This window comes from Oncorhynchus mykiss, chromosome 1, assembly GCF_013265735.2.
Source record: "Oncorhynchus mykiss isolate Arlee chromosome 1, USDA_OmykA_1.1, whole genome shotgun sequence".
NCBI classification, from domain to species: domain Eukaryota; kingdom Metazoa; phylum Chordata; class Actinopteri; order Salmoniformes; family Salmonidae; genus Oncorhynchus; species Oncorhynchus mykiss.
This window is the reverse complement of record NC_048565.1, coordinates 35808016-35828339: the sequence shown is the minus strand read 5'-3', so window position 1 is coordinate 35828339 and position 20324 is coordinate 35808016. Positions and strand designations below refer to the sequence as shown.

Here is a 20324-nt window from a genome sequence, read left to right as displayed (position 1 = left end):
ATAGTCAGTTTTACAAGGGTATGTTTGGCAGCATGAGTGAAAGATGCTTTGTTGCAAAACAGGAAGTAAATTCTAGATTTAATTTTGGATTGGAGAAGCTTAATGTGAGTCTGGAAGGAGAGTTTACAGTCTAACCAGACAAACAATGTATTTGTAGATGTCCACATATTCTAAGTCAGAACCGTTCAGAGTAGTGATGCTGGACAGGCAGGCAGGTGCTGGTAGCGATTAGTTGAAGAGCATGGATTTAGTTTTACTTGCATTTAAGAACAGTTGGAGGCCACGGAAGGAGAGTTGTATGGCATTGAAGCTCATCTGGAGGTTTGTTAACACAGTGTCCAAAGAAGGGCCAGAAGTATACAGAATGGTATCGTCTGCATAGAGGTGGATCAAAGAATCACCAGCAGCAAGAATTCCATCATTGATGTATATAGAGAAAAGAGTCGGCCTGAGAATTGAATCCTGTGGCAACCCCATAGAGACTGCCAGAGGTCCGGACAACAGGCCCTCCGATTTGACACACTGAACTCTGTCTGAGAAGTAGTTAGTGAATCAGGTGAGGCAGTAATTTGAGAAACCAAGGCTGTTGAGTCTCCCGATAAGAATGTGGTGATTGACAGAGTCGAAAGCCTTGGCCAGGTCTATGAATACAGCTGCACAGTATTGTCTCTTATCGTGGAGGTTGTCCGGGTTGGCAGAGTCTGCTAAAGCACCGAATAAAACAAACTTAGGGAGGAGGCTTCTAATGTTAACATGCATGAAACCAAAGCTTTTACGGTTACAGAAGTCAAGAAATGAGAGGGGAATGGGAGTGGAGCTAGGCACTGCAGGGCCTGGATTAACCTCTACATCACCAGAGGAGCAGTGGCGGAGTAGGATAAGGGTACGGCTAAAAGCTATAAGAACTGGTCATCTAGAACGTTCGGAACAGAGAGTAAAAGGAGCAGGTTTCTGGGCACGGTAGAATAGATTCAATGCAGGGCCTCCCGGGTGGCGCAGTGGTTAAGGCGACCGGGAGGTCCGTGGGGTGACGCACAATTGGCCTAGCGTCGCCCGGGTTAGGGAGGGCTTGGTCGGTAGGGGTGTCCTTGTCTCATCGCGCACCAGCGACTCCTGTGGCGGGCTGGGCGCAGTGTGCGCTAACCAAGGTGGCCAGGTGCACGGTGTTTCCTCCGGCGCATTGGTGCTGCTGGCTTCCGGGTTGGATGCGTGCTGTGTTAAGAAGCAGTGCGGCTTGGTTGGGTTGTGTATCGGAGGACGCATGACTTTCAACCTTCGTCTCTCCCGAGCCCGTACGGGAGTTGTAGCGATGAGACAAGATAGTAGCTACTACAACAATTGGATACCACGAAATTGGGGAGAAAAAGGGGTAAAAAATTGTAAAATTAAAAAAAAAAAAAGAATAGATTCAATGCATAAATTACAGACAAAGGTATGGTAGGATGTGAATACAGTGGAAGTAAACCTAGGCATTGAGTGACAAGGAGAGAGGTATTGTCTCTAGAGACATCAATTAAGCCAGGAGAGGTCACCGCATGTGTGGGAGATGGGACAAAAGGGTTAGCTGTTGCATATAGAGCAGGGCTGTAGGCTCTATAGTGAAATAAGACAATAGTCACTAATCAAAACAGCAATGGACAAGGAATATTGACATTAGGGAGTGTATGTGTAGCCGGGTTTACTGAGTAGCTGGGCGGGCTGGAGACACGGCGATTCAGACAGCTAGCGGGCCGGGGCTAGCAGACTAGCAGAAGGGCCTTAGAGGGACATCGCGATGGAAGAAGTCTGTTGTAGCACCCTCGTGGGGTTACGTCGGCAGACCAAGTCGTGATGGATCAGCAGGGGTCCGTGTAGTAAAAGCTTCCAGGCCAATTGGCAAAGTAGGTATAGTAGCCCAAGAAATTGGTTGTTGGACCTCTTCAGCTAACAGTCCGGTATGCGCTAGAAAGCTAGCGGACCACGGCTAGCAGGCTAGCAGATGGGCATTCAAGGGACGTCGCGACGGAGGAGCCTGTTGAAAACCCCCTTCGGGCAGATTACATCGGTAGTCCAGTCGTGATTGATCGGCGGGGCTCCGTATCGGCAATTAAAAGGGTCCAGGCCAATTGGCAAAATAGGTATTGTAGCCCAAGGAGTGCTGATGGACCTCTTCAGCTAGCCGGGAGATGGGCCTAGCATAGGCTAGCTGCAGGCTAATTGGTGCTTACTTCAGGACAGAGACGTTAGTCAGGAGAAGCCAATCTGATAGCAGCTAGCTAGCTGCGATGATCCAGGTGAAGAGGTTCAAAGCTTTCGGTAGGAATCTGGAGATACGGAGAAAAAGAAGTCCGAACAGCTCTGGGATGAATCTCGAAGTGCAGACTGGCAGGAGTTGTCCGGGCTAAAGGTAAGCTGATGACCGCTATCAGTGGCTAGCTGACTACGAGCTAGTAGCTAGTTAGCTGGCTAGCTTCTGTTGGGGGTTCCGGTTCTAAAGTAAAGAAAATAGCAGATCCATACCACATTGGGTGAGGCGGGTTGCAGGAGAGTGTGTTGAAGTTGGGGCTAAGAAAAAAATATATATATATATCAGAAAAATATATATATAAAATATATATATATAAAGATATGAGTAGATTATTTCTAAAATATATATATATAAAGATATGAGTAGATTATTTCTAAAATATATATATATAAAGATATGAGTAGATTATTGGGTTTGTATGTCCTGCCTTAGTATATGCTCTGAGATTAAATAGGCAATAATGTCACGCTCCTATCGCACAGCAATACTGTAGCCTACCCATACTGTCAAATACATACACTACCGGTCTATTTACTGTGTTGGCAGAATGTTTGAATATCTTGCAGTAATTGTGCACGTGACAATAAAAACTAGAAACTTGATACATAGGCCTACTTCAATGTAAGATCAGCTGTTAAATTTGACTGTATACGGGTATTATAAACTGCGCTGCCTATGATATTGCAAAACTTGGACTACATATAGCCTATCTATTTACTAGGCTAATAGGTTACATGGTATTTTGTTGTATTGCTCTTTCGGGAATATAAACCCATCACGGCCAGAAAAGGTGACTAATACTGTATATTCGGCAATGGCTATGAATATAAATCGGAAATAGATTTATATGTCTAGTAATAAGATTCCTATGTCAATTTATTTTAGATGCTAAAAATAAAACAGAGATTTTCACTCTTCGCACTAATGGCAAATGGTTGAATTCTTGTTAATATGTTTTCTTGGTTTAGTTTTTTATGAATAAGCTTTTCATCATAGCCCCCATTTGTACAAAGTACTTACTTGCCAGCTTGCAATACAATATTTCAACCACTAACAGATGTGCATACGCAAGATCTAAAGTTTGCGGGAAGTGAGCACATTCTCACATTAAGTTAAAAAAAATATAACGCAATTAAATAAATGATTCCCTCTTTGCTGCAATTTTCCCTATCTTTGCTTATGTTGCCCTGGCCTTTCTGCCTTTTTTCCAGTTGCAAGTTCTGGCACATTCATTCCATCAACATAGCATCCTGCATCCCACTGCTGGTTCACTTTTGAAGCTAAGCAGGGTTGGTCTCTGGATCGGAAACCAGATGTAGCTGGAAGTAATGAAAATAATAATGTGTACAAATAAACGTGAAAAAAAAGGGAAAAAGGTGAAAAATGTATGTGAAACTTCACACGTGTCCGAAAACCACGTTTTTCACTTGAAATTGTTCACATGCTTTTTTCACGTGATTTTTGTTTGGTCATGGGCTCTTTCCCTCACAATGTTCTCTTCTGTTTTGAACACTGATCTGGAAGGACTACGCACTTAGAAAACAAGGTGCTATATAGAACCTAAAAGGGTTCTTTGGCTGTCCCCATAGGAGAACCCTTTGAAAAACAATTTTTGGATTACAGGTAGAACCATTTTGGTTCCAGGTAGAACCCTTTTGGGTTACATTTAGAACCCTTTCCACAGAGGGTTCTACCTGGAACTAAAAAGAGTTATCCTATGGGGACAGCCGAAGAACCCTTTCGGAACCATTTTCTCTAAGAGTGCAGATAGGTTAAAGCTTTACTTCTGTACACCTATCCAGTCCTTTCACCTAGGATCAAGTAATGAAAGAAAGCTAGGAAACCAGGAAAAGAAAGAGCAATAAAGGGAAAGAGAGGGGGAGGGGGTTGTAGAATTGGGACTGAGCCTATACTGGTTCTGTTCCTGTAGTCTCCCATTGGAGAACAATAACAGAACCGTTCTATGGGCAGTTTGTCAGCATAATCACACTGTAATCACTGTTTCTGTGATAAGAGCTGCTTATCATTGTCTCTAGGAGTAGGAGAGCTCTCATGAAACAGTGTTATATTCTCTCTGTCTCTCTGTCGCTCTCTCTCTCTCTTTCTATTTCTCTCTCTCTCAATTCAGTTCAATTCAAATGAGCTTTATTGGCATGGGAAACATGTACATTGCCAAAACAAACAACATCAACAAAAAAACAACATCAAAACATTAAAGTAAACATTGCACTCATAAAGGTTTTAAAATAATAGACGTTTCAAATGTTTTATTATCAGCTATGGACAGGGTTTTTAACAATGTATAACTAGTTGTAGTACTAATAGTAGGGGAAGATAAGTAAACAGATCAAAATTGGTGGTATTCATAATGTTGTTTGTGCTCCACTGTTGCCCTGTTTTCATGGCAACGGGCCACGAATCTTGCTACTGTGATTGCACATTGCAGTATTTTTCCTAACAGTTATGTGAGTTTATCAATGTTTGATTTGTTTTCAAATTCTTTATGGGTTTGTGGTATCTGTGGGAAATATGTGTCTCTAATATGGTCATAACTTTGACAGGAGGTATGGAAGTGCATCTCAGTCCACGTCATTTTGTGAGTAGTGTGCACATAGCCTTCCTCTCTCAAGAGCCAAGTCTGCCTATGGCAACCTCTCTCAATAACAAGGCTATGCTCATTGGGTCTGTACATAGTAAAGGATTTTCTTTGTTTAGGGCCAGATAACATTCCAGTTTGCTCGGTTTTTTGGTTGATTCTCTCCAGTGTGTCAAGTAATTATCTTTTTGTTTTCTCATAATTTGTTTGGGTCTAATTGTGTTGCTGTCCTGGGGCTCTGTTGGGTCTGTATGTGAACAGAGATCCAGAACCAGCTGGCCGAGGGGACTCTTCTCTAGGTTAATATCGCTGTAGGTAAGGGCTTTGTGGTGGAATGTGTGGACATCGCTTCCTTTTAGGTGGTTGTAGAATTTAACAGATCTTTTCAGGATTTGGATATTTAGTAGGTATGTTCTTAATTCTGCTCTGCATGCATTGTTTGGAGTTTTGCAATGAACATGAAGGATATTTTTGCATGACTCTCAATTGGGTGTTTGTCCCATTTTGTGAATGCTTGGTTGGTGAGTGGACCCCAGACCTCACAACCATAGAGAGCAATGGGTTCTATAAGTGATTTAAGTATTTTTAGCCAGATCCTAATTGGGATGTCGAGTTCCATGTTCCTTTTGATGGCATGGAATGTATTTTTTGCCATGTCTCTTAAATCGTCTTGTAGAAGTTACCTCTGATGTTGATGTTTAGGCCGAGGTAGCACAGGAGGTTGGTGGCAACTTAATTGGGGAGGACGGGCACGTGGTAATGGCTGGAGCCGAATGAGTGGAATGTATCAAATACATCAAACACATTGTTCCCATGTGTTTGATGCCATTCCATTTGCTCCAGACATTTTTATGATCCATCCTCCCCTCAGCAGAGGTAGGTATAATTATTTGTGTGCTCTAGGGCAGTGGTATCTAGATAGTATTTGTATTTGTTGTCCTGGCAACTGGACCTTTTTTTGGAACACCATTATTTATGTCTTAATGAGATTTACTGTCAGGGCCAATGTCTGACCGAATCTGTGCAGAAGGTCTGTAGGCCCTCCTTGGTTGGGGACAGAAGCACCAGATCATCTGCAAACAATAAACATTTGACTTCAGAGTCTAGTATGGTGAGGTCGGGTGCTGCAGACTGCTCCAGTGCCCTCACCAATGGGGCTCAAGCTGCGTCCCTGTCACACGCCATGGAAAGATATATGTATACAAGGATTGTATAATATCTCATGATCTCCCGCAACACTGCTTTCCATCAATTTGTATAGCAGACGCTCATGCCAAATTGAGTCAAAAGCTTTTTTGAAATCAACAAACCATGAAAAGACTGCTTTTGTTTTGGTAGTTTTTTGTTGTTGTCAATTAGGGTGTGCAGGATGTATATACGTGGGGTCTGCTGTTGATGATACTGCAGAGGATTTCTCCTAGGTTACTATTGACGCAGATTCAAGAGCTGAGGACAATGTTGAAGAGTTTAAGAATAGCCCATTTGAATTTGTGATCTGTGTATTTTATAATTTTGCTTCGTATACCATCAACACCGCAGTCCTTTTTGGGTTGGAGGGTTTGTATTTTGGCTCATCCAATGTAATTGGAGAGTTCTGGTCTTTAATAGCTGATTTGCAAATGATCATGTATATGTGTTTGCTCTTGGTTCTTTGTTATATGGCAGAAAATGCTGGAGAAGTGGTTTATCCATACATCTCAATTTTGGATAGATAGCGCTTCATGTTGTTGTTTGTTTAGTTTGTTCCAATTTCCCAGAATTGATTTGATTCTATGGATTCTTCAATCACAATGAGCTGTTTTCTGACATTCTGACATTCCTTCTTTTTTCTTAGTGTATTTCTGGACTGTTTTAGTGTTTCCCCATAGTGAAGGTGTAGGTTCAGGTTTTCTGGGTCTCTGTGTTTTTGGTTGGATAGGTTTCACAATTTCTTTCTTAGGTTTTTGCATTCTTCATCAAACCATTTATTGTTGTTGTTAGTTTTCTTAGGTTTTCTGCTAGAATTGTTTTAATTTGATATGTTAGCTGATAAGTCAAATATACTGTCCATCGCATCTACAGTGGGGCAAAAAAGTATTTAGTCAGCCACCAATTGTGCAAGTTCTCACACTTAAAAAGATGAGAGAGGTCATTTTCATCATAGGTACACTTCAACTATGACAGACAAAATAAGAAAAAAAAATCCAGAAAATCACATTGTAGGATTTTTTATGAATTTATTTGCAAATTATGGTGGAAAAAAAGTATTTGGTCACCTACAAACAAGCAAGATTTCTGGCTCTCACAGACCTGTAACTTCTTCTTTAAGAGGCTCCTCTGTCCTCCACTCGTTACCTGTATTAATGGAACCTGTTTGAACTTGTTATCAGTATAAAAGACACCTGTCCACAACCTCAAACAGTCACACTCCAAACTCCACTATGGCCAAGACCAAAGAGCTGTCAAAGGACACCAGAAACCAATTTGTAGACCTGCACCAGGCTGGGAAGACTGAATCTGCAATAGGTAAGCAGCTTGGTTTGAAAAAATCAACTGTGGGAGCAATTATTAGGAAATGGAAGACATACAAGACCACTGATAATCTCCCTCAATCTGGGGCTCCACGCAAGATCTCACCCCGTGGGGTCAAAATGATCACAAGAATGGTGAGCAAAAATCCCAGAACCACACGGGGGGACCTAGTGAATGACCTGCAGAGAGCTGGGACCAAAGTAACAAAGCCTACCATCAGTAACACACTATGCCGCCAGGGACTCAAATCCTGCAGTGCCAGACGTGTCCCCCTGCTTAAGCCAGTACATGTCCAGGCCCGTCTGAAGTTTGCTAGAGAGCATTTGGATGATCCAGAAGAAGATTGGGAGAATGTCATATGGTCAGATGAAACCAAAATAAAACTTTTTGGTAAAAACTCAACTCGTCGTGTTTGGAGGACAAAGAATGCTGAGTTGCATCCAAAGAACACCATACCTACTGTGAAGCATGGGGGTAGAAACATCATGCTTTGGGGCTGTTTTTCTGCAAAGGGACCAGGACCACTGATCCGTGTAAAGGAAAGAATGAATGGGGCCATGTATCGTGAGATTTTGAGTGAAAACCTCCTGCCATCAGCAAGGGCATTGAAGACGAAACGTGGCTGGGTCTTTCAGCATGACAATGATCCCAAACACACCGCCCGGGCAACGAAGGAGTGGCTTCGTAAGAAGCATTTCAAAGTCCTGGAGTGGCCTAGCCAGTCTCCAGATCTTTGGAGGGAGTTGAAAGTCCATGTTGCCCAGCAACAGCCCCAAAACATCACCGCTCTAGAGGAGATCTGCATGGAGGAATGGGCCAAAATACCAGCAACAGTGTGTGAAAACCTTGTGAAGACTTACAGAAAACGTTTGACCTCTGTCATTGCCAACAAAGGGTATATAACAAATTATTGAGATAAACTTTTGTTATTGACCAAATACTTATTTTCCACCATAATTTGCAAATAAATAAACTAAAAATCCTACAATGTGATTTTCTGGATTTTTTTTCCTCATTTTGTCTGTCATAGTTGAATTGTACCTATGATGAAAATTACAGGCCTCTCTCATATTTTTAAGTAGGAGAACTTGCACAATTGGTGGCCGACTAAATACTTTTTTGCCCCACTGTATACTATGCGTCTGTATTTCTGATTTATTTTGTGAAGTCTGGGTTACTGCTCTTTAGGCCAAAGGCAGATTAACTCTCAGACCTTGTATATTCCAGGATGAGATAGTAAAATCTGGTGCCTGGTGGTGCTGTGGTCTTGATTTAGGTCCTCTCGGCCTGGGTCCTCTCAACGTGGCTCCTCTAGGTGCAGGTTCATGGGGAACCCTAGCAGGTCTGGGTGGGGTGTACATTGCTCTGTTGTTCTTGTGTGAGGTGCTGGGGCTGCAGCAGAGGAAGATGTATTTAAGGGTTCTTGCAAAAGTAGGGACTGTTGCTTTGTATAGGTGGACCTGGTCATAAAGACTGTTGAAGTCCAGTCACAGGAAATTCTTGCTTTTACCCTGCTGTATGGTAGCAGGGTGAAAGTATTTTCACTGTAACAGGGTGGAGATAACCACTTCTGAGTTGGAGAAAGTGGAAGAAGCTTTTTCAATCACGGCCTTGAGTGCTGTGGCCACCCTTTCCTGCTGTGCTCTCAGGTCGTCTGCGCCTTTGTGAATTATTATGTGGCTGGGTGACCCTAGTTGGTCTTCAGATAGCAGGTCTAGGTCACACTGGGTGTTTGAGCACCAGAGTTTAGACACTGTGTGCCTCTCTCTCTTCCTCGCTCCTTCTTTCTCTATGTGTGTTGTGTTTGCTCAGGAGGCTGTGGTCTAAATCCAGTGGGTTGACACCTGGTTACCCAGCCTTAGGGCCTTGGACTGACTGTCTGTGAGGAACAGACGGTCTGTATCTCAGCGGTCTACAGCAGAATCATACTCATCTTGTCTCTCCTCTCCACGCACGCACGCACGCACACACGCGCACACACACACACACACACACATTTACAAACACCACAATACACAAACCGCTCCTCACAAACAGGTGTTACAGAGAGTACCAAGGGGGAAAGTAAGTTGGTGCATTCAAACATTCAGTCATATAACTGAGTAACTTCAGGATGTTTTTAGCATTAATACCTGGAACAATGTATTAGATGGTATGATTATAATCTGCTTATAAACAATTATTGGTTCATTTGTTTACCGTTTGTAAGTTGTTTGTAAATCATTATCATACTGAATCAAAATGCAGAGTTAAGAATTAAAATAGAGTAGGCCCATACAGTTTTGTGAAGTGAATGGTAAAGCACCCAGCCAGGTCTGTTAAAGATTGACTTTGAAATTGGATGTCTATCTATGTCCTGAGGACATTGGGAACTGCCTTCAAAACCAGACACTAGGGGCAACAGTGAGTGCAATTACAATCAAGTAGGTACAGTTGAAGTCGGAAGTTTACATACACCTTAGTCAAATACATTTAAACTCAGTTTTTCACAATTCCTGACATTTAATCATAGTAAAAATTCCCTGTCTTAGGACAGTTAGGATCACCACTTTATTTTAAGAATGTGAAATGTCAGAATAATAGTAGAGAGAATTATTTCTTTCAGCTTTTATTTCTTTCATCACATTCCCAGTGGGTCATAAGTTTACATGCACTCAATTAGTATTTGGTAACATTGCCCTTAAATTATTTAACTTGGGTCAAACATTTTGGTTAGCCTTCCACAAGCTTCCCACAATAAGTTGGGTGAATTTTGGCCCATTCCTCCTGACAAAGCTGGTGTAACTGAGTCAGGTTTGTAGGCCTCCTTGCTCACACATGCATTTTCAGTTCTGCCCACACATGTTCTATAGGATTGAGGTCAGGGCTTTGTGATGGCCACTCCAATACCTTGACTTTGTTGTCCTTAAGCCATTTTGCCACAACTTTGGAAGTATGCTTGGGGTCATTGTCCATTTGGAAGACCCATTTGCGACCAAACTTTAACTTCCTGACTGATGTCTTGAGATGTTGCTTCAATATATCCACGTAATTTCCCTCCCCATGATGCCATCTATTTTGTGAAGTGCACCAGTCCCTCCTGCAGCAAAGCACCCCCACAACATGATGCTGCCACCCCGTGCTTCACGGTTGGGATGGTGTCCTTCGGCTTGCAAGCCTCCCCCTTTTTCCTCCAAACATAACAATGGTTATTATGTTCAAACAGTTATATTTTTGTTTCATCAGACCAGAGGACATTTCTCCAAAAAGTATGATCTTTGTCCCCATGTGCAGTTGCAAACCGTAGTCTGACATTTTATGGCGGTTTTGGAGCAGTGACTTCTTCCTTGCTGAGTGGTCCTTTGCTGTTGTTCTAGGATTGATTTGCACTTTTCGCACCAAAGTACGTTCATCTCTAGGAGACAGAACGCCTCTCCTTCCTGAGCGGTATGATGGCTGCGTGGTCCCATGGTGTTTATACTTGCGTACTATTGTTTGTACAGATGAACGTGGTACCTTCAGGCATTTGGAAATTGCTCCCAAGGATGGACCAGACTTGTGGAGGTCTACAATTTTTTTCTGAGGTCTTGGTTGATTTCTTTTGATTTCCTCATGATGTCAAGCAAAGAGGCACTGAGTTTGAAGGTAGCCCTTGAAATACATCAACAGGTACACCTCCAATTGACTCAAATTATGTCAATTAGCCTATCAGAAGCTTCTAAAGCCATGACATAATTTTCTGGAATTTTCCAAGCTGTTTAAAGACACAGTCAACTTAGTATATGTAAACATCTGACCCACTGGAATTGTGATACAGTGAATTATAAGTGAAATAATCTATCTGTAAACAATTGTTGGTAAAATTACCTGTGTCATGCACAAAGTAGATGTCCTAACAGATTTGCCAAAACTATCGTTTTTTAACAATAAATTTGTGGAGTGGTTGAAAAACAAGTTTTAATGACTCCAACCAAAGTGTATGTAAACTTCCGACTTCAACTGTAAGTAAGTAATCCTATGACTCTGGATCTGAAGATTGTGTCTTCAATCCCAGTCGTGAACACTGTTTTTGTATATTTTTTAATTGAACCTTATCCAAAACCTTAACCATTTGGAATGAGTGCGTAAACTTAACCCTTAACTTTGACATTTTACATTTGGAGAAATGGAACGATACAGAGTAGCAAGAGCAACAAAAACTCTTTGAAATTTGACGTTGGGAGCAACTTCGAAATTTGACGTTTGGAGAACGTGGCTGAACGTTTAATTCTGCAGTGAGATTGTGAGAGCTTGTTGAATGCACCTGTGCAGTCCAGGCAGACACCAGTGCAGTCCAGGCAGACACCAGTGCACGGCAGGTAGCCTTGCAGCCACCTAGGTGAAAAATCTGTTGATGTGCTCTTATGCAAGGCACTTAACCCCAATTGCTCCTGTAAGTTCCTCTGGATAAGAATGTTTGCTAAAACACTTTTTTTTAGTGAATCCTATAGGAGAGGAGACTTGTTGGTTTAGTGTAGGCTACTCTACCCCTGCTGAACAGCTGCTCTACCACAGGTCAGCTGCACATTGTGTGTGTGTGTGTGTGTGTGTGTGTGTGTGTGTGTGTGTGTGTGTGTGTGTGTGTGTGTGTGTGTGTGTGTGTGTGTGTGTGTGTGAAATGGCTTATCTCCTCTGCTGCTCCACACCTGCTACAACACTGTATCTACCCGTCTGTGGGAAAGTGTGTGTGTGTTTGGCCTACTCTACCTGCTGGGAGTGTAGCCTACACACAAAGCGTATCTGATCCATTTGAATGCAGAGCAATGAGGCCGGAGCCATTAAAGTAGATAAACATGATGGTGTTGTTAAAGGTCCCTTCTACCTACAGCGGAACTTATGTAACATACACCCTCATGAGTAGCTACTCTTCATGGAGTAATGACTTTCCAACCACACAGCTAAACAAGACGACTTGCTTGGCCCTCTGTTTGACTAAGGACTAGTTTGCCAGCTACTGAACTTCCACAGCAAACATTGACACAAGCTGTTATTGACTGGGCTACGCTTCAATTTTATAATAAAAAAAACCATAAATGGGTATTAAATTAATCATATAACACATACCACAAGAACGAGAGAAAGAGAGAGAGAGAGATCCATCCTCACTACAGACATACTGTACCACAGCGGTAGCCTACATGGAGAGCGCAGAGACGAAGACGGCCGCGGCATCAGCAGTGCGTATCTTTCCCTCTATCTGATTCAATCAACTTCTGGAGCGATAACACACATTTCACACGTAGGCTAACCACATAAATTAACGAGGTACACGAGCACTAAACGCCCATATACTACTTCAACTAGTTTAGGCTACTTACCGCGTAAACAGAGACGGTTAAATCCTCGGTTTTGCGTTAATCCCAGTATAAAAGACGAACCATCGGCTACCGCTGTTCCTTGGCATAGACTCATATGAAATAGCGAGGTGTACTCTACCACTCTCTCTCTCTATCTCTCTCTCTCTCGCGCGCGCGTTCGCGCGAGCTTTTTCTCTCTCTCTCGCTCTCTCTCGCTGTCTCTCTCTCTCTCTGTTTCTCTCTCGCTCTCTCTGTTTCTCTCTCGCTCTGTCTCTCTCTCTCTCTCTCTCTCTCTGTTTCTCTCTCTCTCGCTCTGTCTCTTTCTCTCTCTCTCTCTGTTTCTCTCTCTCTCTCTGTTTCTCTCTCGCTCTCTCTCTCTCTCTCCCTCCCTCTGTATCTCTCTCTCGCGCCACTTGCTAGCTCTAGCTTTATTTCTCTCTATCTCAATTCAAGTGCATTTATTGGCATGGGAAACATATGTTTGCCAAAGGAAGTGAAATAAATAAAAGTAAAATGAACAATCAGAAATGAACAGTAAACATTTCACGAACAAAAGTTTCAAAATAATAGAGATATTTAAAATGTTATACAGTATATACAGTATTTACTCTCTCTCTCTCAATTCAATTCAAGGGGCTTTGTTGGCATGGGAAACATATGTTTACATTGCCAAAGCAAGTGAAATTGATAAACAGAAGCGAAATAAACTCTCTCTCTTTCTCTCTGTGGATGCCTGATCAAGAGGCAGGACTTCTCTGAGGGCAAGCACCTGCTCAAACAGACAACCCCCCTAGAGACACGGCCACAGACATCGAAGACATTATATTACTGAAAGTCTATGGGTGATGTCCACTGTTAGGAAGAAATCATCAGTATTTTCTAGTCCTATATTGTCATCATCAGTCATCACCATGCAGTCACCACTGTAATAAAACATTTTAAAATACAAATGTGTAGACTGAAGAGACTACTTCTACAAGTGAAAACAAAGTAACTTACATAAAGTGTCTTATACATGCAGTCAGTCACCATATAAGATAAAGAGGCAGGCCCATTGCTTCATATAGGGTATGCCTAAGGCTATGCTACAGTGTATGACTGCACCTCGTCCATATTTTTATTTATTTAACTATGCAAGTCAGTTATGAACAAATTCTTATTTACAATGACGGCCTACCGGGGAACAGTGGGTTAACTGCCTTGTTCAGGGACAGAATGACAGATTTGACCTTGTCAGCTTGGGGATTCAATCCAGCAACCTTTCAGTTACTGGCCCAACGGTGTAACCACTAAGCTACCTGCCATCCTGGCGGAGAGAGGCAGAGAGCAATAGGAGAGAGAGGCAAGGAATAATAAAGTTTTACAACCCTGTGCAGAGCCCAAATGTCTGGCTGTAATGTGTGACAGGTCTACAAGGCCCATGTGTGTTTTAGGGTAGTTGTAATACTTCTGTAATAGCATGGCCAGGCAGTAACTATCTGGTAAGACTCAGCACATTCACACCCAGAACATGTATCACTTATCTCTACTGTGTCACAGGTAAGAGACAGCTAATAGGGAGGGACTATTAACTGATAGGGATGGACTATGGATGGACTATGCATCAGTTACAGTATTAGATTAAAGTGATAGACACTTGAACTGAGAGATTGGTCATGTCTGGATGTGTTATCAGGAGGCGGAACACAAAGTGTCTTTTACAAAAACGTACATTTCTGGCAATCAGCCGCATAAGCCATGTAAAATAAATGAACGAGTGAATGAATAAATGAAAGGATGCCCTCTTCTTGATCCCACCTTCTACACTTAACCACTTTAATAATGGAACACTAGTCACTTTAATAATGTTTACATATCTTGCATTACTCATCTCATGTACAGTTGAAGTTGAAGGTTTACATACACCTTAGTCAAATACATTTAAACTCAGTTTTTCACAATTCCTGACATTTAATCAGAGTAAAAATTCCCTGTCTTAGGTCAGTTAGGATTGCCACTTTATTTTACGAATGTGAAATGTCAGAATAATAGTAGAGATAATTATTTATTTCAGCCTTTATTTCTTTCATCACATTCCCAGTGGGTCAGACGTTTACATACACTCAATTAGTATTTGGTAGCATTGCCCTTAAATTGTTTAACTTGGGTCATACATTTCAGGTAGCCTTCCACAAGCTTCCCACAATAAGTCGGGTGAATTTTGGCCCATTCCTCCTAACAGAGCAGGTGTAACTGAGTCAGGTTTGTAGGCCTCCTTGCTCACACATGCTTTTCAGTTATGCCCACACATTTTCTATAGGATTGAGGTCAGGGCTTTGTGATGGCCACTCCAATACCTTGACTTTGTTGTCCTTAAGCCACATTTTGAAGACCCATTTGGAAGACCCAAGCTTGATTAACTTGATATCTTGAGATGTTGCTTCAGTATATCCACCTAATTTTCCTGCCTCATGATGCCATCTATTTTGTGAAGTGCACCAGTCCCTCCTGCAGCGAAGCATCCCCACAACATGATGATGCCACCCCGTGCTTCACGGTTGGGATGGTGTTCTTCGGTTTGCAAGCCTCCCCCTTTTCCCTCCAAACATCACAATGGTCATTATGGCCAAACAGTTCTATTTTTGTTTCATCAGACCAGAGGACATTTCTCCAAAAAGAATGATCTTTGTCCCCATGTGCAGTTGCAAACCGTATTCTGTCTTTTTATGGAGGTTTTGGAGCAGTGGCTTCTTCCTTGCTGAGCGGCTTTTCAGGTTATGTCGATATAGGACTCGTTTTACTGTGGATATAGATACTTTTGTACCGGTTTCCTCCAGCATCTTCACAAGGTCCTTTGCTGTTGTTCTGGAATTGATTTGCAGTTTTCCTACCAAAGTATGTTCATCTCTAGGATACAGAACGCGTCTCCTTCCTGAGCGGTATGACGGCTACGTGGTCCCATGGTGTTTACACTTGCGTACTATTGTTTGTACAGATGAACGTGGTAACTTCAGGCATTTGGAAATTGCTCCCAAGGATGAACCAGACTTGTGGAGTTCCACCTTTTTTGTCTTGATTGATTTCTTTTAATTTTCTCATGACGTCAAGCAAAGAGGCACTGAGTTTGAAGGATGCCTTGAAATACATCCACAGGTACATCTCCAATTGACTCAAACAATGTCAATTAGCCTATCAGAAGCTTCTAAAGTCATGACATACTTTTCTGGAATTTTCCAAGCTGGTTAAAGGCGCAGTCAATTTAGTGTATGTTAACTTCTGACCCACTGGATTTATGATACAGTGAATTATAAGTGAAATAATCTGTCTGTAAACAATTTTTGGAAAAATTACTTGTGTCATGCACAAAGTAGATGTCTTAACCAACTTGCCAAAACTATAGTTTCTTAACAAGACATTTGTGGAGTGGCTGAAAAACAAGTTTTAATGACTCCAACCTCAGTGTTTTTACACTTACGACTTCAACTGTATATACTGTATTCTATTCTACTGTATCTTAGTCTATGCCGCTCTGACATAGCTCGTCCAAATATTTATATATTCTTAATTCCATTCCTTTACTTTAGATTGTGTTTAAACAATGTTTATTTTTATTTAACTAGGAAAAGGCTACCAAAAGGCGAAAGGCCTCCTGCGGGGATGGGAGCTGGGATATTTATTTTTACAAAAATTAATTAAAATATAGGACAAAACAGACATCACGACAAGAGAGAAAACACAACACTACATAAAGAGAGACTTAAGACAACAACATAGCATGGCAGCAACACATGACAACACAGCATGTTAGCAACACAACATGACAACAACATGGTAGCAACACAACATGGCAGCAGCACAACATGGTAGCAGCACAAAACATGGTACAAACATTATTGGGCACAGACAACAGCACAAAGGGCAAGAAGGTAGAGACAACAATACATCACGCGAAGCAGCCACAACTGTCAGTAAGAGTCTCCATGATTGAGTCTTTGAATGAAGAGATGGAGATAAAACTGTCCAGTTTGAGTGTTTGTTGCAGCTCGTTTTAACAGAATGTGACTGGCAGAACGAGTGTTGTATGTGGAGGATGAGGGCTGCAGTAGGTATCTCAGATAGGGGGCAGTGAGGTAAAAGAGGGTTTTATAAATAAGCATCAACCAGTGGGTCTTGCGACAGGTATACAGAGATGATCAGTTTACAAAGGAGTATAGAGTGCAGTGATGTGTCCTATAAGGAGCATTGGTGGATAATCTGATGGCCGAATGGTAAAGAACATCTAGCCTCTCTAGAGCACCCTTACCTGCTGATCTATAAATTGCGTCTCCGTAATCTAGCATGGGTAGGATGGTCATCTGAATCAGGGTTAGTTTGGCAACTGGGGTGAAAGAGGAGGGATTACAATGGAGGAAACCAAGTCTAGATTTAACCTTAGCCTGCAGCTTTGATATGTTCTGAGAGAACGACAGTGTACCGTCTAGCCATACTCCCAAGTACTTGTATGAGATGACTACCTCAAACTCTAAACCTTCAGAGGTAGTAATCACACCAATGGGGAGAGGGGCATTCTTCTTACCAAACCACATGAGCTTTGTTTTGGAAGTGTTCAGAACAAGGTTTGTTGGAGCTAGAAACACAAGAATTTAGCTAAAATCATCTCCTTAGCATGTGATGATTTGATTTTATCCCACCTCGTAGACTTAACCATGATCCCACCTCGTACACTTCATAACCTGCCTATTATCTCCTCAATCTCTCCCAGAGATATCTGCCTTCTCCCCTCTCTCTCTCTCTCTCTCTGCGTCTCTCTGTCTCTCTGTCTCTCTCTCTATCCCTCCCTCAGTCGGTCCATTGCGTTCGGTCTATCCATTTCTCTCCACCCTCCCTCCTTTTCTCCATCCTTCCATCACCCTCTGTCTCCTGAGCAGCTGCTCCACTTCACAGCTATTTAACAGCTGTTTTGCATATATTTTCCTTCATAAATGCAGTTTTCCCCCCTTCCCATCCTCTTCTCTCTCTCTCTCTCTCTCTCTCTCTCTCTCTCTCTCTCTCTCTTTCTCCTTCCTACCTACCTACCTCCCTCCCTCCCCCTTTCCTTCCTGTTGAACCATAGAATAAGACATTCCACACACAGTAAGATTATCTCTCACTCTCTCTCTTCTCCGACTGAACAAAATGCTTCCTTCAGTTCTGTTCCTGAAATCCCCTCGTTGCTGGAAGACACACGCACACACATACAAACACACAAACAAATACTGCTCAGAGCCCCCCCCCCCCTCTCCCTTTGTAAAAACAAAAAGCAGCAAGCCTCTGAAGGAGGCACTGAGAGGAGAGAAGAAAAAAAGAAAGAGAAAAGGGGGATGTTCAGCCCACCATCACCACCGCTTTCATTTCTCCTCTCCTTCACACACACACACACACACACACACACACACACACACACACACACACACACACACACACACACACACACACACACACACACACACACACACACACACACACACACACACACACACACACGTTCCACCAATTCGGTGCCTTTTGAGAAGTGTTAAACTTTGTTAAAGAAAAAATGATTTCACCTCGTTTTTTTTAAACATTCTATCATAAAGAGCACATTTTCATAAAAAACATGTTTTCCCCTAAATTACTATAGTAAGTGCCAATTAAGTGCCAAATAAAGTGAGGGTTGACTGTAATAGGGTTGACGAGTTCTTCTTAAATCAGCCATGAATCCTCTTGTTAAAGGGGGAATGGAAGCTTGTTGAGTGTAACCGGGGGTTGGCAATTGAATGCAAGCTTCACACATTTGTTTTACCTTGTTAAACATTTCTAGCCTGTCTATCTATGGTAACAGGGTTGATATGTTATGCTCGACCGCTCAGTTTCCCACCACAAAACACCAGTAAATGTCCAAAAAGAGTAGAACCAGCTCACCTGCTTTTACATTATGAATGAACTATTAGATGTTCGATGTTTCTTTTTAGAAAAACATTTTAAAAGGAATAGTTTCACCATATTAAAACAATAGTTCAGTTCATGATACAGGGTTTGAACTTAAAACGGGTGACAGATATAAATGAATCACTAATCACATTGCATAAATAATCATCTTCAGAAAGGACTTTAGAAAGCAACAACATAACTAGGACTTTACCATGATGGTGAAACCTGGTGTAGGTTTGGGGATTCAGTGGGTTAACATCTTCCTAGAAGTGACACAGGGTTGACGGAGGGACACGTCAAAATGCTGAATTTTGGCACATTAGCAAGACTTTATTCATGTAAAAAAAAATCTGATTTATTGAATTCTCCATGTGGTCTATATAAAAGGGCACTTAATTTAATATAACAGGCTTTTAAAATTCAAAATTGGCGCACGATTTCTACTTAAAATATCAAAGGCACTGATTTCATGGAACGACCCAGAGTGAAAAAGAGAGAGAGAAAAGCATCTGCATAGTAGGACCTGCCATAGAACAGGGACAGGAAAAAGTATGTGTGTGTGTTTGTTTGCTTGTGTGCATGGGTTTGTGTGCCTGCCCACAGAGAATAGCAACCAAGATGATTAATGGTGTAGCTGTGCAGGCAGACACTCTCTGGGGTTCTAACCTTCTCTACTCCGCTTTGACCTTCTACACACAGGAATCACAGTGTGTGTGTGTGTGTGTGTGTGTGTGTTTTTGTGTGCGTGTGTGTGTGTGCAGTCGTTTAAGAGGTGTGTAACTGAGGCCACTATAATGTGTAGATCTACAGTGGTAATAATAACAGTAACAGTTTTACTGCTGCTGGAGACCCAGTCATCAGTCTACTTCACCCATAAACCCCCCCTCATAAACCTGTCTCACACACATACACACTGACACACTGACAAGCACACACAAGGATATGCACACATATGTATGAGGGGTGAAATGGGGACTAAATCGAGTCTAATGTAGCTGCTAATACGTCTCACCAAGTCATGTGTAACTTAGCGCCTAAGAAACCGTCTTGAATTAACCTGGACTCTTAATGTAGACACATTTATTTTTCTTAGGCTTTCACACGCATGTTCACGTGTTCATTCACACGTGCGTTCACACATTGACACGTGTGAATGTGTCGATGGACCTGTCAACACACGTGTGAAAGCACCTGTGAACACACATGTGAAAGCGAATCAATGAAAACATATTTCTGCAAGAATTTTCTCAGCCTTGCGCCTCATGTCCCAGTTATCAGGGGATGATTATAATAGAGGGCATTTTTCATGCTGTGGGCAGGAGCAGTTGGTCAGGCAACTTCAGAATATAAAAAAATGTTGGTCCCATCTTTCTATTCTTTGGTCATTATATTCTAGGCTATAAAATACCTTTTGTTGCATTATTCACAGATAAGTCCTGCTTGCTCAACTTCATTGTTCATTCATTCCTCTCCTCTCGCCAGTTTGGGCCACGTGTGTTTGTGTGTGGTGTGCTGAATGTAGGCTGCTTGCACGCTGAAACAGCGAGTGCAAGGCGAGCTGATTAATAATTACTATATAATAAAGGCATTTAGACTTCTTTTCGTTAGAATGGGATTTTTTTAATTTAACTGCTCTACAAAAGCAACAAAGGCAACAACAATCATTGTTTTTTAAATAATGAAAGCA

The 20324-nt window shown here is 42.0% G+C and overlaps 1 protein-coding gene across 2 annotated transcripts in view; it reads right to left on the bottom strand.

The window, feature by feature from the left end:
• LOC110522073 (genetic suppressor element 1) overlaps nucleotides 1-12879 on the bottom strand; it is a 76071-nt gene extending 63192 nt beyond the window's left edge. Inside the window, exon 1 of one of the 2 annotated variants that reach the window (XM_036976708.1) lies at nucleotides 12731-12879. In XM_036976708.1, coding sequence (XP_036832603.1) covers nucleotides 12731-12824 — 94 coding nt within the window. In that variant the 5' untranslated portion in view covers nucleotides 12825-12879. The remainder of the gene's footprint in view (nucleotides 1-12730) is intronic. The other variant, XM_036976702.1, reaches the window with a different exon arrangement.
• Between the last annotated feature and the right edge of the window lie 7445 nt (nucleotides 12880-20324).